This window comes from Cyanistes caeruleus, chromosome 33 (genome assembly GCF_971803275.1).
Source record: "Cyanistes caeruleus chromosome 33, bCyaCae1.hap1.1, whole genome shotgun sequence".
NCBI classification, from domain to species: domain Eukaryota; kingdom Metazoa; phylum Chordata; class Aves; order Passeriformes; family Paridae; genus Cyanistes; species Cyanistes caeruleus.
The window spans coordinates 1,150,548-1,165,164 of record NC_141734.1 but is presented as its reverse complement, the minus strand read 5'-3'; the positions used below and the strand labels follow the sequence as shown (position 1 = coordinate 1,165,164).

General features: G+C 40.2%; 1 protein-coding gene across 1 annotated transcript in view; it reads right to left on the bottom strand.

The window, feature by feature from the left end:
• Window positions 1-14,617, bottom strand: part of COL11A2 (collagen type XI alpha 2 chain) — an 88,127-nt gene that overhangs the window by 23,275 nt on the left and 50,235 nt on the right. Inside the window, exons 29-40 of the mRNA XM_086870674.1 lie at window positions 14,105-14,158; window positions 12,463-12,516; window positions 11,619-11,726; window positions 10,312-10,365; window positions 8,077-8,130; window positions 7,895-7,948; window positions 5,282-5,335; window positions 4,567-4,674; window positions 4,358-4,411; window positions 2,874-2,927; window positions 2,233-2,286; window positions 666-719 (exon numbers count right to left, since the gene is read on the bottom strand). Of these exons, the coding sequence (XP_086726800.1) occupies window positions 666-719; window positions 2,233-2,286; window positions 2,874-2,927; window positions 4,358-4,411; window positions 4,567-4,674; window positions 5,282-5,335; window positions 7,895-7,948; window positions 8,077-8,130; window positions 10,312-10,365; window positions 11,619-11,726; window positions 12,463-12,516; window positions 14,105-14,158 (756 nt within the window). The remainder of the gene's footprint in view (window positions 1-665; window positions 720-2,232; window positions 2,287-2,873; window positions 2,928-4,357; window positions 4,412-4,566; window positions 4,675-5,281; window positions 5,336-7,894; window positions 7,949-8,076; window positions 8,131-10,311; window positions 10,366-11,618; window positions 11,727-12,462; window positions 12,517-14,104; window positions 14,159-14,617) is intronic.

Here is a 14,617-nt window from a genome sequence, read left to right as displayed (position 1 = left end):
TTTGGGGGGATTTGGGGGGATTTTGGGGGGATTTGGGGGAATTTTGGGGGGGTTTTGGGGGGAATTCTGGAAATTTGGGGGAATTTTGGGAATTCCGAGGGGGATTTGGGTGAATTTTGGGAATTCTGGGTGAGATTTGGGGGATTTTGGGGAAAATTCCAGGAATTTGGGGGAATTTTGGGGGGAATTCTGGGAATTTGGGGGAGTTTTGGGAATTTTTTGGGGAATTTTGGGAATTCCGGGGTGGATTTGGGGGATTTTGGGGGGAATTCTGGGAATTTGGGGGGATTCTGGGAATTCTGGGGGAATTTGGGGAATTTTTGAGGAATTTGGGGGATTTTGGGGTTTCCAAGAGGAATTTTGGGAATTCTGGAGGGATTCTGGGGGGAAATTTGGGAATTCTGGGAGGAATTTTGTTTCTGGAAGGAATTTTTGGGGGAATTTTGGAAATTTGGGGGGGAATTTTGGGAATTTTTGGGGAATTTGGGGTTTCCATGAGGAATTTTGGGAATTCTGGGAGGAATTTCAGGAATTCTGGGGGGATTTGGGGGATTCCGGGAGGAATTTTGGGAATTCTGGGCAGAATTTTTTTGGATTTCGGGGGGGATTTGGGAAATTCCCGTTGGAATTCCGGGAATTCCGGGTGGAATTTCGGGATCACCCACCTTGGCTCCTTTCCCGCCCCGGCGCCCCTCGGGACCTCGGGATCCGGCCGGACCCTGCGGAAAAAGCGGGAAAAATCGGGAAAAGGCGGGAAAAGTGGGGGGAGGGGGGCGGGGTTTGGCGGGATTTTCCCGGGAATTTTTCCAGGATATTTTCCTGGGAATTTTCCAGGATTTTTTCTGGGATTTTTACAGGATTTTCCTGGAATTTTTCCAGGATTTTTCCCGGGAATTTTCCAGGATTTTTCTGGGATTTTCCCAGGATTTTCCTGGGATTTTTCCAGAATTTTCCTGGGATTTTCCTGGGAATTTTCCCGGCTTTTTCCAGGATTTTCCCATGATTTTTCCCGGGAATTTTTTCTGGGATTTTCCAGCGATTTTTTTCTGGGATTTTTCCAGGATTTTCCTGGGAATTTTCCAGGATTTTCCTGGGAATTTTCCAGGATTTTTTCAGGGATTTTTCCATGATTTTCCTGGGAATTTTCCAGGATTTTTTCTGGGATTTTTCCAGGATTTTCCTGGGAGATTTCCAGGATTTTTCCAGGGATTTTTCCAGGATTTTCCTGGGAGATTTCCAGGATTTTTCCTGGGATTTTTCCAGGATTTTTCCAGGGATTTTTCCAGGATTTTCCTGGGAGATTTCCAGGATTTTCCTGTGAGTTTTCCAGGATTTTTTCCAGGATTTTTCCGGGATTTTCCTGGAATTTTTCCAGGATTTTCCTGGGAGATTTCCAGGATTTTTCCTGGGATTTTTCCAGGATTTTCCTGGGAGATTTCCAGGATTTTTCCTGGGATTTTTCCAGGATTTTCCCGGGAATTTTCCAGGGATTTTTCCAGGATTTTTCCAGGATTTTCCTGGGAGTTTTCCAGGATTTTTTCCTGGGAGTTTTCCAGGATTTTCCAGGGATTTTCCCAGGATTTTCCAGAGATTTTTCCCAGGATTTTTTTCTGGTATTTTCCCAGGATTTTTCCAGGATTTTTCCCGGGATTTTTCCAGGATTTTTTTCGGGATTTTTCCAGGATTTTTCCAGGGATTTTTCCAGGATTTTTTCCGGGATTTTCCCAGGATTTTTCCAGGATTTTCCAGGGATTTTTCCAGGATTCTTTCTGGGATTTTTCCAGGATTTTCCTGGGATTTTTCCAGGATTTTTTCTGGGAATTTTCCAGGATTTTTTCTGGGATTTTTCACAGGATTTTTTCCTGGTATTTTTCCAGGATTTTTCCAGGATTTTCCTGGGAATTTTTCCAGGATTTTTCCCGGGATTTTTCCAGGATTTTTTCCTGGGATTTTTCCAGGATTTTTCTGGTATTTTCCTGGGAATTTTCCAGGATTTTTTCCGGGATTTTTCCTGGTATTTTCCCGGTGTTTTCCCAGGATTTTCCCATTATTTTCCCAGTGTTTTCCCGGTGTTTTCCCGGTGTTTTCCGGGTGTTTTTCCGGGATTTTCCCAGGATGTTTCCCGGTGTTTTCCCAGGATTTTCCCATTATTTTCCCGGTGTTTTCCCGGTGTTTTCCCGGTGTTTTCCCGGTGTTTTCCGGGTGTTTTTCCGGGATTTTCCCAGGATTTACCCTCTTGCCGGGGGGCCCGGGGGGGCCGTTCTCGCCCGTCGGACCCGGAGAGCCCTGAGGAGAAAATTCGGGAATTTCGGGATCGGGGCCGGGATTCGGGATCCCCGAAATTCCCGAGGTTCTGCAAAGTCCCGGCGGTGCCGAAAAATGGGATCCCAAAATTCCCAAAAATCGGGATCTCAAAATTCCCAGAGATCCCAAAATTCCCAAAAATCGGGATCCCAAAATTCCCCAAAATTCCCCCAAATTGGGATCCCCAAAATTCCCAAAAAATGGGATCCCAAAATTCCCCAAAATTCCCCAAAATTGGGATCCCAAAATCGCCAAATTCCCCCAAACTCCCCAAAATTGGGATCCCAAAATTCCCCAAAATTCCCAAAAAATTTGGATCCCAAAATTCCCAAAATTGGGATCCCAAAAATCCCCAAAGATCCCAAAATTCCCAAAAATCGTGATCCCAAAATTCCCCAAAATTCCCAAATATTGGGATCCCAAAATTCCCAAAATTCCCCAAAATCGGGATCCCAAAATTCCCGAGGCTCGAGATCTCAGCCTGGGCATTCCCAAAAATCCCGGGAATCGCCGGAAATCCCGGGAATTCCGTGGGAATTCTGTGGGAATTCCGGGATTTGGGCTCTCACCGCCTCCCCCGCCTCTCCGTCCTCTCCTCGTTCGCCTTTGGCTCCGTCCTGGCCCTGCCAGAAACCCCAAAATCCCGGGAATTTCACCCAAAATCCCGGGAATTCCCCCCAAAATCCCGGGAATTTCACCCAAATCCCGGGAATTCCCCCCAAATCCCGGGAATTTCACCCAAATCCCGGGAATTTCCTCCAAAATTCCCAAATTTCCCCCCAAATTCCCAAAAATTCCCCCCAAATTCCCCAAATATTCCCCAAATTCCCCACAAAATCCCCAAAATTCCCCCAAATTCCCAAAATTCCCCCAAATTCTCAAATTCCCCCCCCAAAAATCCTCCAAATCCCCAAAATTTCCCCCCCAAATTCCCGAAATTTCCCCCCCAAAATTCCCCCAAATTCCCAAATTTCCTCCCAAAATTCCCAAAATTCCCCCAAATTTCCCCCCCAAATTCCCCCAATTCCCCCAAATTCCCAAATTTTCCCCCCAAATTCCCCAAATTCCCCTCCCAAATTCCCAAAATTCCCCAAATTCCCCATTTCCCCCCCAAAATTCAAAAAATTCCCCCAAATCCCCCAAATTCTCCCCCAAAATTCCCCCAAATTCCCAAAATTCCCCCCAAAATTCCCAAATTTCCCCCCCAAATTCCCCCAAATTTCCCCCCAAATTCCCCAAATCCCCACAGATTTTCCCCAAATTTTCCCCCAAAATTCCCCCCAAGTTCCCAAAATTCCCCCCAAATCCCCCAATTTCCTTCCCAAAATTCCCCCAAATTCCCAAAATTCCCTCCCAAAATTCCCGAAATTTTCCCCCCAAATTCCCAAAATTCTCCCCAAATCCCCCAAATTCCCACCCAAAATTCCCAAAATTTCCCCCAAATCCCCCCAAAATTCCCAAAATTCCCCCCCAAATTCCCAAAATTCCCCCAAATTCTCAAATTTTCCCCCCCAAATTCCCAAAATTCCCCCAAATTCCTCCAATTTCCCCCCAAAATTCCCCAAAATTCCCAAATTTCCCATCCAAAATTCCCCAAATTCCCCCCAAATCCCCCAATTTCCCCCCAAAATTCCCCAAAATTCCCAAATTTCTCATCCAAAATTCCCCAAAATTCCCCCAAATCCCCCAATTTCCCCCCAAAATTCCAAAAATTCCCCCAAATCCCCCAAATTCTCCCCCAAAATTCCCAAAATTCCCACCCAAATTCCCAAATTTCCCTCCCAAAATTCCCCAAATTCCCCCAAATCCCTCAAATTCTCTCCCAAAATTCCCCAAATTCCCCCAAATTTCCCCCCCAAATCCCCCCAAAATTCCCCCAAATTCTCAAATTCCCCCCCAAAATTCCCCCCAAATTCCCCAAATTCCCCCAAATCCCCCAAATTCTCCCCCAAAATTCCCGAAATTCCCCTCAAATTCCCAAATTCCCCCCAAAATTCCCAAATTCCCTCCCAAAATTCCCCAAATTCCCCAAATTCCCCCAATCCCGGCTCACCCTGGCTCCGATCTCTCCGGGGGCTCCGGGATCTCCGGGGAATCCAACGGGACCCTAAAAAAAAAATTCCCAAAAAATTCCCAAAAATTCAGGAAAAATCCCGGGATTTTCTGGGAAAGGTTTGGGAATTCCGGGAATTTTTGGGGAATTTTTTGGGAATTTTTTGGGAATTTTTTGGGAATTTTTTTGGGAATTTTTTGGGGTCTCACGGGGTTTCCTTTGGGGCCGTCATCTCCGGGGGGGCCTTTCCCGCCCGCGGCTCCGGAGGCTCCGGAGGCTCCGGATTCTCCTTTTTCCCCACGATCCCCACGAGGACCCTGGGAATAAAAAACGGGAAGGGAAAAATTTGGGAATTTTTTGGGAATTTTTGGGAATTTTTTGGGATTTTTTGGAGATTTTTTGGGGATTTTGGGGGATTTTTTTGGGATTTTTAGGGATTTTTTTGGGGTTTTTTGGGATTTTTTTGGGATTTTTGGGGATTTTTTGGGAGATTTTCTGGAGATTTTTGGGGGATTTTTTGGGGATTTTTGGGAGATTTTTGGGGGGATTTTTTGGGAATTTTTGGGAATTTTTTTGGATTTTTGGGGGATTTTTTTGAGATTTTTTTGAGGTTTTTTGGAATTTTTGGGGGGATTTTTTTCAGGATTTTTGGGGGGATTTTTGGGGATTTTTGGAATTTTGATTCTCCTTTTTCCCCACGATCCCCACGAGGACCCTGGGAATAAAAAACGGGAAGGGAAAAATTTGGGAATTCTGGGGAATTTTTTGGGAATTTTTGAGATTTTTTGGGGATTTTTTGAGATTTTTTGGGGATTTTTTTAGGATTTTTTTAGGATTTTTTGGGGATTTTTTGGCAATTTTTTTTTTAATTTTTTTTGATTTTTCGTGATATTTTAGGGGGGGGATTGGGAGAGGGGAACTGACCTTGATTCCTGGTTCTCCTGGAATTCCCGGAGTTCCGGGTTCGCCGGGATCGCCCTGGGAGAAAAATTCGGGAATGTTGATTGGGAATTTCCGACTGGAAACCCCAAAATTCCAACGGAAACCTCAAAATTCCAACAGAAAACCCCAAAATTCCAACAGAAAATCCCAAATTTCCATCAAAACCCCCAAAATTCCAACGGAAAATCCCAAATTTCCAACCAAAAACCCCAAAATTCCAACTAAAACCCCAAAATTCCAACGGAAAATCCCAAAATTCCAACGGAAAATCCCAAATTTCCATCAAAAACCCCAAAATTCCAACTAAAAACCCCAAAATTCCAACCAAAAACCCCAAATTCCAACAGAAAACCCCAAAATTCCAACCAAAAACCCCAAAATTCCAACTAAAACCCCAAAATTCCAACGGAAAATCCCAAAATTCCAACGGAAAATCCCAAATTTCCATCAAAAACCCCAAAATTCCAACTAAAAACCCCAAAATTCCAACCAAAAATCCCAAAATTCCAAGGAAAATCCCAAAATTCCAACAGAAAACCCCAAATTTCCAAATAAAAACCCCAAAATTCCAACAAAAAATCCCAAAATTCCAACGGAAAACCCCAAAATTCCAACGGAAAACCCCAAAATTCCAACAGAAAACCCCAAAATTCCAACTAAAAACCCCAAAATTCCAACTAAAACCCCAAAATTCCAACGGAAAATCCCCAAATTCCAACTAAAATCCCAAAATTCCAACGGAAAATCCCAAATTTCCATCAAAACCCCCCAAAATTCCAACTGAAAACCCCAAAATTCCAACGGAAAATCCCAAAATTCCAACCAAAAATCCCAAATTTCCATCAAAAACCCCAAAATTCCAACGGAAAATCCCAAAATTCCGACCAAAAATCCCAAAATTCCATCAAAAACCCAAAAATTCCAACTAAAAACCCCAAAATTCCATCAAAAACCCCAAAATTCCAACTAAAAACCCCAAAATTCCAACCAAAAATCCCAAAATTCCAATGGAAAATCCCAAAATTCCAACGGAAAATCCCAAAATTCCATCAAAACCCCCAAAATTCCAAGAGAAAATCCCAAAATTCCAATGGAAAACTCCAAAATTCCAATGGAAAATCCCAAAATTCCAACGGAAAATCCCAGATTTCCATCCAAAACCCCAAAATTCCAACTAAAATCCCAAAATTCCAACAAAAAAACCCCAAAATTCCATCAGGAATCCCCAAAATTCCAACGGAAAATCCCAAAATTCCAACGGAAAATCCCAAAATTCCATCAGGAATCCCCAAATTTCCAACCAAAACCCCCAAAATTCCAACTAAAACCCCAAAATTCCAACGGAAAATCCCAAAATTCCAACAGAAACCCCAAAATTCCATCAAAAACCCCAAAATTCCAACTAAAAACCCCAAAATTCCATCAAAAACCCCAAAATTCCAACCAAAAATCCCAAATTTCCATCAAAACCCCCCAAAATTCCAACAGAAAACCCCAAAATTCCAACCAAAAACCCCGAAATTCCAACTAAAACCCCAAAATTCCAACTAAAACCCCCAAATTTCCATCAAAAACCCCAAAATTCCAACGGAAAATCCCAAATTTCCATCAAAAACCCCAAAATTCCAACAGAAAATCCCAGAATTCCAACAAAACCCCCAAAATTCCAAAATAAAATTGCAATATTTCCATCAAAAACCCCAAAATTCCAATGGAAAATCCCAAAATTCCAACGGAAAACCCCAAAATTCCAACCAAAAATCCCAAAATTCCATCGGAAAACCCAAAATTCCTACGGAAAATCCCAAAATTCCAACTAAAAACCCCAAAATTCCATCAAAAACCCCAAAATCCCAACGGAAAATCCCAGATTTCCATCAAAAACCCCAAAATTCCAACCAAAAACCCCTAAATTCCAACTAAAACCCAAAATTCCAACAGAAAATCCCAGATTTCCAAATAAAACCCCTGAAATTCCAACGGAAAATCCCAAATTTCCATCAAAACCCCCAAAATTCCAACCAAAAATCCCAAAATTCCAACCAAAAATCCCAAAATTCCAACGGAAAATCCCAAATTTCCATCAAAAACCCCAAAATTCCAATGGAAAATCCCAAAATTCCAACGGAAAATCCCAAAATTCCAACGGAAAACCCCAAATTTCCAAATAAAAACCCCAAAATTCCAAATAAAAACCCCAAAATTCCAAATAAAAACCCCAAAATTCCAACAGAAAACCCCTAAATTCCAACGGAAAATCCCAAAATTCCAACGGAAAATCCCGAAATTCCAACAGAAAACCCCAAAATTCCAATGGAAAATCCCAAAATTCCAACCAAAAATCCCAAAATTCCAATGGAGAATCCCAAATTTCCATCACAAACCCCAAAATTCCAACGGAAAAATCCCAAAATTCCAACCAAAAACCCCAAAATTCCATCAAAAACCCCAAAATTCCAACCAAAAATCCCAAAATTCCAACGGAAAATCCCAAATTTCCATCAAAAACCCCAAAATTCCATCAAAAACCCCAGAATTCCAAGGGAAAATCCCAAATTTTCCCTCCCCTCCCCCCCCGGAATTCCCGGGATTCACCTTCTGTCCGGGGGGTCCCAAATTCCCGACGCCTCCGGGAGGTCCCTGAGGTCCCTGCATTTGGGAAAGGAAAATTTGGGGAATTGGAGATTCCCAAAATTTTTTTTGGGAATTTTTTGGGAATTTTTTTGGGGATTTTTTTGGGGAATTTTTTGGGAATTTTTGGCGGGAATTTGACTCACGTCGGCTCCGGAAGCTCCGGAGGGGCCTCGAGGTCCGGGAGGGCCGGGGGGACCCTGGAAAAATGGGAATTTTTTTAGGGAATTTTTTGGGAATTTTTTGGGGGGGAATTTTTAGGGAATTTTTGGGGAATTTTTTGGGAATTCTTTGGGGAATTTTTGGGAATTTTTTGGGATTTTTTGGGGAATTTTTTTTTATTCTTGGGATATTTTTTGGGATTTTTTGGGAATTTTGGGGAATTTTGGGGGGATTTTTTGGGAATTTTTGGGGATTTTTGGGGGGAATTTTTAGGGAATTTTTGGGGAATTTTTTGGGAATTGTTTGGGAATTTTTTGAGAATTTTTTGGGATATTTTGGGATTTTTTGGGGAATTTTCTTTGATTTTTGGGATATTTTGGGGGGATTTTTTGGGAATTTTTGGGGAATTTTGGGGGGATTTTTGGGGAATTTTTGGGGATTTTTGGGGGGAATTTTTAGGGAATTTTTGGGGAATTTTTTGGGAATTGTTTGGGAATTTTTTGGGAATTTTTGGGGGAATTTTTGGGGAATTTTCTTTGATTTTTCGGATATTTTGGGGGGATTTTTTGGGAATTTTTGGGGAATTTTGGGGGGATTTTTTGGGAATTTTTGGGGATTTTTTGGGGGGATTTTTAAGGAATTTTTTGGGAATTTTGGGGGGATTTTTTTGGAATTTTTTGGAAATTTTTTGGGATTTTTTGGGGAATTTTTTGGGGAATTTTTTTTGATTCTTGAGATATTTTGGGGGGATTTTTTGGGAATTTTTGGGGATTTTTTGGGGGGATTTTTAAGGAATTTTTTTGGAATTTTGGGGGGATTTTTTAGGATTTTTTGGGAATTTTTTTGGAATTTTTTGGGGAATTTTTGGGAATTTCTTTGGATTTTTTAAGGGATTTTTTGGGGGAATTTTTTGGGATTTTTTGGGGATTTTTGGGATATTTTTGGGAATTTTTTAGGGATTTTTGGGATATTTTGGGGGAATTTTTGGGGAATTTTTTGGGAATTTTTTGGATTTTTGGGGGGATTTTTTTTTTTAATTTTGGGGGAATTTTTTGGGATTTTTGGGATATTTTTGTGGGACTTTTGGGGTTTTTTTGGGAATTTTTGGAATATTTTGGGGGGATTTTTTTTGAATTTTTGGGAATTTTTTTGGATTTCTTTAAGGGATTTTTTGGGGAAATTTTTGTGATTTTTTTGAAAATTTTGGGATATTTTTGGGAATTTTTGGGAAATTTTTTGGGAATTTTTGGGATTTTTTTTTTATTTTTTAAGGGATTTTTTTGGGGACTTCTGGGGAATTTTGGGGGAATTTTTTTTCTGATGTTTAAGGAATTTTTGGGAATTTTTGGGGAAATTTTTGGGGAATTTTTGGGGGATTTTGGGGGGAATTTTTATGGGAATTTTTTGGCAATTATTGGGAATTTTTTTGGAATTTTGGGAAATTTTTTGTAGTTTTTTTGGGGAATTTTCAGGATTTTTTTGAAATGTTTTGGGGAATTTTTGGGGAATTTTGGGGGGAAATTTTTGTGAATTTGGGGGGAATTTTTTAGGAATTTTTTTGGGATTTTTTTTTGTAATTTTCAGGAATTTTTGGGGAATTTTTGGGGATTTTTGGGAATTTTTTGGGAATGGTTTGGGAATTTTGGGGAGATTTTTTGGGAAATTTTTGGGGAATTTTTGGGGAATTTTTTGGGAATTTTTTTGGGAATGTTTTGGTATTTTGGGGATATTTTGGGAGAATTTTGAGGAATTTTTGGGGAATTTTAGGGGATTTTTGGGGAATGTTTGTAGAATTTTTGGGGAATTTTGAGGAACTTTGAGGAATTTTTTGGGGAATTTTTTGGGAAATTTTTGGGGAATTTTATGGGGGATTTTTTTTTGATTTTTGGGGAATTTTGGGGAATTTTTGGGGAAATTTTTGGGGAATTTTTGGGGGATTTTGGGGGGAATTTTTATGGGAATTTTTTGGCAATTATTGGGAATTTTTTTTGGAATTTTGGGGAATTTTTTGGAGTTTTTTGGGGAATTTTCGGGATTTTTTGGAAATGTTTTGGGGAATTTTTTGGGAATTTTTGGGGGAAATTTTTTTGAATTTGGGGGGAATTTTTGAGGAATTTTTTTGGGATTTTTTTTTTTGTAATTTTCAGGAATTTTGGGGGAATTTTTGGGGAATTTTTGGGAATTTTTTGGGAATGTTTTGGGAATTTTGGGAGGCTCACCAGGGGTCCAACGTCGCCCGTCTCTCCCTTGTCCCCGGCGGGACCCGGAGAACCCTGGAAGGGAAAAAAATCGGGAATTTTGGGAATTTTTTGGGAATTTGGGGGATTTGGGGAGGGATTGGGGAGGGTGAAAGGCAAAAATTTGGGAATTTTGGGGGGAAAATTGGGAATTTTGGGGGAAAATTGGGATTTCAGGGGGGAAAATCAGGAATTTTAGGGTGGATTTTTGGGGGGAAATTTGGGGTTTTTTTTTTCCATTTCCAAATTCCCCAAAAATCAAAAAAAAATCCCAAAAAAATCCAAAAAAAATCCCCAAAAAATCAGAAAAAAAATCCCAAAAAAATCCCAAAAAATCCGAAAAAAATCCCAAAAAAATCCCAAAAAATCCCCCGAAAACTAAAAAAAATAATTTAAAAAAATCCCCCCCAAAATCCCCTCAAAATTCCCAAAAAATCCCAAAAAATCCCCCAAAAATCCCCCAAAAAATCACTAAAAAATTAAAAAAAATCCCAAAAAATTCCCCAAAAAATTAAAAAAAAAAATCCCAAAAAATCCAAAAAAAATCCCCCAAAAATTCCAGGTTATAATTTGGAATTCCAGGACTTTGGGGTGGATTTTTGGGTGGAAATTTGGGTTTTTTGGGTTTTTTTTTTGATTCTGGGTGCAAAATCCAGGAATTTCAGGGATTTGGGGTGGATTTTTTAGGGGGAAATTTGAGGTTTTTTTCCATTTCCAAATCCCCCCCAAAAAATAAAAAAAAATCCCCCAAAAAATCCCAAAAAATCCCCCCAAAAAGCCCCCAAAAATAAAAAGAGTATCCCCCAAAATCCCAAAAAATCTTCCAAAAATTCTCAAAAAATTCCCAAAAAATAAAAAAAATAAATCCCCCAAAATCCAAAAAAAATTCCAAAAAATCCAAAAAAATTCCCAAAAAATAAAAAAAAAATCCCCCCAAAATCTCCCCAAAAATTTCCCCCAAAATCCCAAAAAATCTCCCAAAAATCCCAAAAAAATCCCCAAAAATTACAAAAAATCCCCCAAAAATTCCCCCAAAAAATCCCCAAAAAATCCCCAAAAAATCCCAAAAAATCCCAAAAAAATCCCCAAAAATTACAAAAAATCCCCAAAAAATTCCCCCCAAAAATCCCAAAAAAATCCCCCAAAATTAATAGAAAATCCCCAAAAAAAATCCCCAAAAAATCCCCCCCAAAATCCCCAAAAATCCCCAAAAATTCCAGGTTATAATTTGGAATTTCAGGGGTTTTGGGGTGGATTTTGGGTGGAATTTGGGGTTTTTTGGGGCTCACCTGGAGGCCGATGGGGCCGGGGGCGCCGTTGAATCCTCGGGTTCCTTCGTCCCCCTTCACCCCAAAATGTCCTTGGGGTCCCCTCGGTCCCGGCTCCCCATCGGCGCCCTGGGGGCAAAAAAAGGGGGGTCAGGGACACCAAAATCCCACCCAAAAATCCCCAAAATCCCACAGAAAAATCCTGAAAATGCCACAAAAAAAATCCCAAAAATCTGCCCCAAAAATCCCCAAAATCCCACCCAAAAATCCCAAAAATCCCACCCCGAAAATCCCAAAAATTCCCACAAAAATCCCACAAAAAATCCCCAAAATCCCATCCCGGAATTCCCAAAAATCCCACAAAAAAATCCAAAATAATCCCACAGGAAAATCCCAAACATTCCCCCCAAAAATCCCAAAATTCCCCCCAAAATTCCCAAATTTCCCCCCAAAATTCCCAATTTTCCCCTCAAAATCCCCCAAATTCCCCCCAAAATTCCCCAAATTTTACCCAAAAGCTCTAAAATTGCCCCCAAAATTACCAAAATCCCCCCAAAAATTCCCAGATTTACCCCCCAAAATTCCCAAATCCTTCCCAAATTCCCCCAAAATTCCCAAATCCTTCCCAAAATCCCCAATTTTCCCTCAAAATTCCCAATTTCCCCCAAAATTCCCAAATTCCCCCCCAAAAATTCCCAATTTTCCCCCCAAAAATGCCCAAAATTCCCCCCAAAATTCCCAATTTTCCCCCAAATTCCCCCCAAAATTCCCAAATTTCCCCCAGAATTCCCAAATTCCCCCCAGAATTCCCAAATTCCCCCCAAAATTCCCAAATTCCCCCCGGAATTCCCGATTTTCCGCTTACGGCCGCTCCGGGCTGTCCCACTCCCCCGATGGGGCCGGGAGGTCCTGGGGGTCCCTAAAAAAAATTGGGAAAAGGTTGAAAAAATTCCCAAAATTTTTGGGGAAAAATCCCCAAATTTTGGGGAATTTTTAGGATTTTTTTTTTTGGTTTTTGGGGATTTTTTTGGGATTTTTTTGGAATTTTTTGGGATTTTTGGGGATTTTAGGGAATTTTTTGGGAGGTTTTTGGGAATTTTTTGAGAATTTTTTGGGGATTTTGGGGAATTTTTTGGGAGGTTTTTGGGAATTTTTTGGGAATTTTTTGGGGATTTTGGGGAATTTTTTGGGGATTTTGGGGAATTTTTTGGGAGGTTTTTGGGAATTTTTTGGGAATTTTTTTTGGATTTTGGGGAATTTTTTGGGAATTTTGGGGAATTTTTTGGGAGGTTTTTGGGAATTTTTTGGTAACTTTTGGGGATTTTTTTTTGGAATTTTGGGGGAATTTTTTTGGAAATTTTGGGAATTTTGAGGGATTTTTGGGGGAATTTTTGGAGAATTTTTTGGGGATTTTGGGGGATTTTTTTTTGAATTTTGGGGGAATTTTTTGGAATTTTTGGGGGATTTTTGGGGAATTTTTTTGGAATTTTCGGGGATTTTTTGGGGGGAATTTTTGGGATTTTTAGGGGAATTTTGGGGGATTTTTTGGGGAATTTTTGGGGATTTTTTTTTGATTTTGGGGGATTTTTGGGGGATTTTTTAGGATTTTTGGGGGAATTTTTGGGAATTTTTTTGGAATTTGGGTGGAATTTTGCGGGATTTTTGGGGGGATTTTTTTGGGATTTTTTTGGGATTTTTTTCTGGAATTTTTGGGAATTTTTTGGGATTTTTTGGGGGATTTTAGGGAATTTTTTGGGAGGTTTTTGGGAATTTTTGGGTAACTTTTGGGGATTTTTTTTGGAATTTTGGGGAAATTTTTTGGGAATTTTTGGGAATTTTGGGGGGGAATTTTGGGGGAATTTTTGGAAAATTTTTGGGGGATTTTGGGGGGACTTTTTTTGGAATTTTGGGGAAATTTTTTGGGAATTTTTGGGAATTTTTGGGAATTTTTTGTGGATTTTTGGGGGATTTTTTTGGAATTTTTGGGGATTTTTTTGGGATTTTTGGGGATTTTCGGGGAATTTTTGGGGATTTTTTTTTGATTTTGGGGGATTTTTGGGGGATTTTTTGGGATTTTTTTGGGAATTTTTGGGAATTTTTTGGGAATTTGGGGGGAATTTTGGGGGGATTTTTGGGGGGATTTTTGGGGGGTTTTTCTTGGATTTTTTCTGGAATTTTTGGGAATTTTTTTTGGAGTTTTTTGGGGAATTTTTTGGGGGATTTTTTGGGGAATTTTTGGGAATTTTTGGGGATTTTTTTGGGAATTTTGGGGGAATTTTTTTGGAATTTTTGGGGAATTTGGGGGGAATTTTGGGGGATTTTTTTTGGAATTTTTTTAGAATTTTTGGAGTTTTTTTGGGATTTTTTTGGGAAATTTTTGGGAATTTTTGGGGAGTTTTTCAGGGGATTTTTTGGGAATTTTTGGAGAATTTTGGGGGGATTTTTTGGGATTTTTTGGGGAATTTTTGGGAATTTTTTGGGAATTTTTTGGGAATTCTTGGACTCACGTGCTCCCCTTTGGATCCTTTGGGACCTTTCGGGCCCGGCTCGCCGCCCTCGCCCTGGAAAATTCGGGAATTTTGGGGAAATTTGGGAATTTTGGGGGGAAATTTGGGAATTTTGGGGGGAATTTGGGAATTTTGGGGGGAATTTGGGAATTTTGGGGGGAATTTGGGAATTTTGGGGGGAAAATGGGGATTTTGGGGAGGAAATTTGGGATTTTGGGGGGGATTTTGAGGAATTTTGGGGGAAATTTGGGAATTTGGGGAATTCAGGAGGTGGATTTGGGAATTTTCGGGGGAGAAATTGGGAATTTGGGGGGAAAATTGGGGGGGTTTGGGGGGGATTTGGGAATTTTGGGGAGATTTGGGGGGAAAATTGGGATTTTGGGTGGGATTTTGGGGAATTTTGGGGGAAATTTGGGGATTTTGGGGGGGAAATTTGTGGATTTGGAGGGAAATTCTGGGAATTTTGGGGGGATTTGGGAGGGAAAATTGGGAATTCTGGGGGAAAATTTGGGG